At 52.1% G+C, this 4008-nt stretch overlaps 1 protein-coding gene across 1 annotated transcript in view; it reads right to left on the minus strand.

Moving 5' to 3' along the window:
- The window catches only part of IKBKE (inhibitor of nuclear factor kappa B kinase subunit epsilon), a 23033-nt gene that overhangs the window by 3145 nt on the left and 15880 nt on the right, over positions 1 to 4008 (minus strand). The window contains 2 exon segments of the mRNA XM_023538265.1: positions 923 to 1024; positions 1728 to 1789. Of these exon segments, the coding sequence (XP_023394033.1) occupies positions 923 to 1024; positions 1728 to 1789 (164 nt within the window).

Raw genomic sequence — 4008 nt, forward strand, 5'->3', positions numbered from 1 at the left:
TGCTCTCATTTCCAGAGCAAATCAAGGTCAAGGCACATTTATGAATCCTCTAAGTGGAGGGAGTGAACAAGAACTTTTTCCCCATTGCACAAAAGGAAACAACGTCCACGGACGGCTTCAACCTGCGGCTGGTTCTCAACCCTGGCTACACAGTAGAATCCTCTGAGGCACGTTGAAACTACTGATATCCGAGCGAGCTTCACAGCAATTAAATCGGAATTCAGGGTGAGTTGGGGCGCAGGGGCTGGGCACTGTATTCTAACGTGAGGGTGGGTGGGTGCCTGGGTCTCAGCCCCGTAACAAGCCCACAGGTCCCACGGACCTCGGACAGGCAGCACCTGGGAAAGCGCGTTCTCTCACCAGGAGGAACCAGCATCCGTGCCGGCAGGGCAAGGACCCGGGGCCTGTGAGAAGGGAGAACCCGATCTCCTACAGCGGACAGGGTGCGAGGAGGTTCCATTTAAGGACCCCTGCCTGCCCCTGCTTCCGTGACTAGTTGTCCTCACCCCAGAGGGACCTCGTGTTCTCCCCAGAGAGGCAGGACTTTCCAACGTGACCACCTGGGACTTTGGGAAGAACCAAGATTTCAGTGGCAGTTCCGCGCATGTGCTGGTCCTGGGACTGCTCCTTACTAGCTGTCTGGTATTGAGGAGGAGACCTGTTCCCTGAGCCTCAATTTCCTCGTCTGTGAGATAGGGCGACAGTATGTTCTACACAGGGAAGATACAGCGGAGTTAAATAGGCTAAGGTACAGAATCACCCAGCAGACTGCCTGGCCACCTAAGGCTGCAAAACTACCATTTCTTTGCCTGTGTCACTTTGTCCCACCTGCCTCTCAGTCAGGGCTCTGCAAAGCCAGGGCTGTCTGAGCCTAGAAGGGCACTGGAATCCATGAGCTCAGGAGGAAGGGCCAGATTGGTACCTCATCCGATTGCCATGCGTGACGAGGGATGTCTGATACTTCTGCACGCACTCCTCCTGGAACACCTGCAGGAGCCTTTTGGCTAAGTGACTAAAATTCACCCTGAAAAGACAGGGAAACAGAGGTACAGAGACAAGCAGTCAGAGCCCCCTGAGCACAAGCCCAGCACCTCTGAATCTCCACCACCTAAATGCCCAGCCCCTGAGCCTGTGGCAGGGCCGTCTCTCCGCTGGAGACGATGCTCACACATGGGATCCTGGCAGTCAGAGTGGCCGGCACACAGCACATGTCAACAGAGAGATGAAGGGGGACAGGGGACTCAAAACATATACACACTCTCAAGCTCGATCCCCAGAAGGAAGATGAAATGATTATGGAAAGGCGTGTGTGTGTGTGTGTGTGTGTGTGTGTGTGTGTGTGTGTGTGTGAACTGTCAGGGATGGGTATAGGGTGGGTATAGATGAGAGTGTATAGGAAACAGAGTAGCAGACGGAAGCCCAAAGGAGAGCTCAGGCGGAAGTCAGTCATAAGTGGTCAGTCAGCGAGGACAATCAGGAAAAACAATCCTTGTTCAGAAGGAAACCCAGTTTCATCAAGACTGCTTCTGAGGAACCTCCCCCAGACTCGGCCACTGATCTCCCCTGGCTCCAGACCACTGCCCCAGAGAGTGACCCAGCCTTCCTCCTGCCCAGCTACGGTCTGTGATCGGGGCCCTTCGCCACTTCTTGTCTGGCACAGAGAATCGCTCTGCCCTGGTGACACCCACCCTCCTGCTCACCCTCCTGCTGGGGGACAGGCCACTCACTTATCCAGTTTGTGAATCTGCTCCTCGTTGTAGCCAAGCCCTGAAGGAAACAGACAGAAATGATGTTACCTGTTCAACCAGTCGACAAAACAGTGCCGTAAGTGCTGGGGCACAACTACAAAGACGAAGACAGCCTGGCTGGAACCCGCTCTGCGGGAGCTCACAACCCAGTGGAATCAGGGAAGACAGAAGGAGTGAACCAAACACCGTGACGAGGGAGGGGCGTACCTGGGGCTGGCGAATGCTTCGGGTGAGAATTGGTGGTCGAGACGGGCCCTGAGGGATGCTTCGTCAGCCAGCCCCTCAGCCAACAACCCTTCCAGAGTGACTGATGCCTACAGTTCGTTGGCCTCATCCCCAAATATTCTAGCTGCAGGCAGAGCCAGCTGGGCTCTGTAGCAAAGAGCTGGATAAGCCCGGCCACCACCTTCTACTTGCCCTTCTAGGCCCAGCCGCATTTGCTGGAAGGGCTGAAGCTTTCCTGATGTTCTCTGCACTGGAGAGGTGCTGCCCCCTCATGGGCTTTGAAGAAATGGGCATGTGCATCAGCGGCTCTCCCAAAAGGACACGAGGCAGAGGTCACCTTGCTGGCCTCTCTTCACACCCCTAACAGAATCTCCTTCCTGGGCTCTTCATCCAGGTCCTGCTCTCAGCCTGCTGGACTTTCGAAGTCCAAAGTGCAAGTCCCAGCCCTGCGTCCTATTAGCAGAGGGCTGTGCGCAAGTGATTTCACCGCACCGATTCTGTGTCCTCGTCTGTCCTATGTAACACTCAGGACAGGCGTGAGGGGAGAAGACGAGTGCTTCATTATTCACTGTTGAGCATTTATCAAAATGGCATCTTTCAACACCCAACGGCTATTCCTCCTGGTTCATTTCTAATTTGTGTAAAGGACTCTTGAAGACCAGTAGAAACGAAACTCTTCTTGAGGCTGTAAAATGCTGTAGTTAAAAGCAGCTGGACCTAGACTGCTTGGGCTCCTTAAATCTGCGTGTGTCTCGGTTTCCTCATCTATAAAATGTGGAGGCTAATGGTGCCTGGAGCTTTTATGAGCATTAAATAAATCAGGAACATACACAGCACGTAAAAACGGTGCCCAGCACACGGGAGGTGCTCAGGAGGGTTGAGACTATAGGATTATGAAATGCCAGTGATGGAGGCAGAAAAGCCTCTGAGGTGCTCCTAACATCACGGCAAAGGAGGCCACCCGAGTGTCAGGCCAGACTGGAGCCCAGGGCCCCGCTGCTTCCAGGAACAGGAGAGACGCAGTGGTCCTGTCTCCTGTGCTGCCCTGCCCTCCCCCTCGGGGGCCAGGCCCAGAGGCAGGATTGGGTTTTCAAGGAGGGAAGGTCACCTTCTAGATCCGGTGGCCACTCGGCACACATGGCTGTGGAGCACTTGACAGGTGGCTAGCTGGACTGAGGAACTGAATTTTTATTTTAATTCATTAAATTACATTTAAAAACTGAAGGAGGGTAGAATATTTTTTTTCTCATGAAACACAGCTTTATTGTCTTAGTAAGACTGCATTTCACTTCGTTAAAAAATTAGCTTCCAGATAGATGAGCTGTAAGTGTAAAACACACAGGGGATTGTGAAGACTTAGCACAAAAAAAAGAATGTCAAATATCTCTTTAATAACTGAATTTATATTGATTACACATTGAAATGACAATTCGGAAACACTGGGTTGAATAAAATATATTATTAAAATATGACCTGTGTCTTTCCTCTTTTTGAATTTTGGCTACTAGAGAACTTCAAATTACACGCATAGCTGGCATTATATGTATGAGACAGCACTTTTTAGATAATCCTATGGATAGAAGAGAACTTGGCAATGAAGCCGAAGACCTCGAGTCTGCACATTAGGAAATGCTTGGGGCAGGGGTGGAAGAAAGAGGGTTGGATCCTGGCATGTTAGGTCCCCAATCCCAAGAGCCAACCGAGCCCTCCCCAAGCCCAGCTTTCCCCCAGGCTGGACCCTCCCCTGCTCCAAGAAGGCAGTCACCTTGGGCGAGCAGCTTCCCATCCTTGAGCCTGTCAATGCGCTGCCCCAGCCTAGAGGGTCCTCGTGAGGCTTAGCAGATAACACAGGCAAAGTGCCTGGCCCAGTGACTCTAAATGGTATTTTTTCTGATTCTCCACTTTCTGGAAAACCTGACTATTTTCGTGGGTTAAAGACACAATGGACAGGAAAACACTCCTTGAGCTGTAAGGTGTCCCGCAGAGGTGAAGGTTCTCTCTCAAGAGCCACCCAGGCTCCAGCTGCCACATCCCC

The sequence above is a fragment of the Pteropus vampyrus genome, unplaced genomic scaffold (genome assembly GCF_000151845.1).
Source record: "Pteropus vampyrus isolate Shadow unplaced genomic scaffold, Pvam_2.0 Scaffold217, whole genome shotgun sequence".
NCBI classification, from domain to species: domain Eukaryota; kingdom Metazoa; phylum Chordata; class Mammalia; order Chiroptera; family Pteropodidae; genus Pteropus; species Pteropus vampyrus.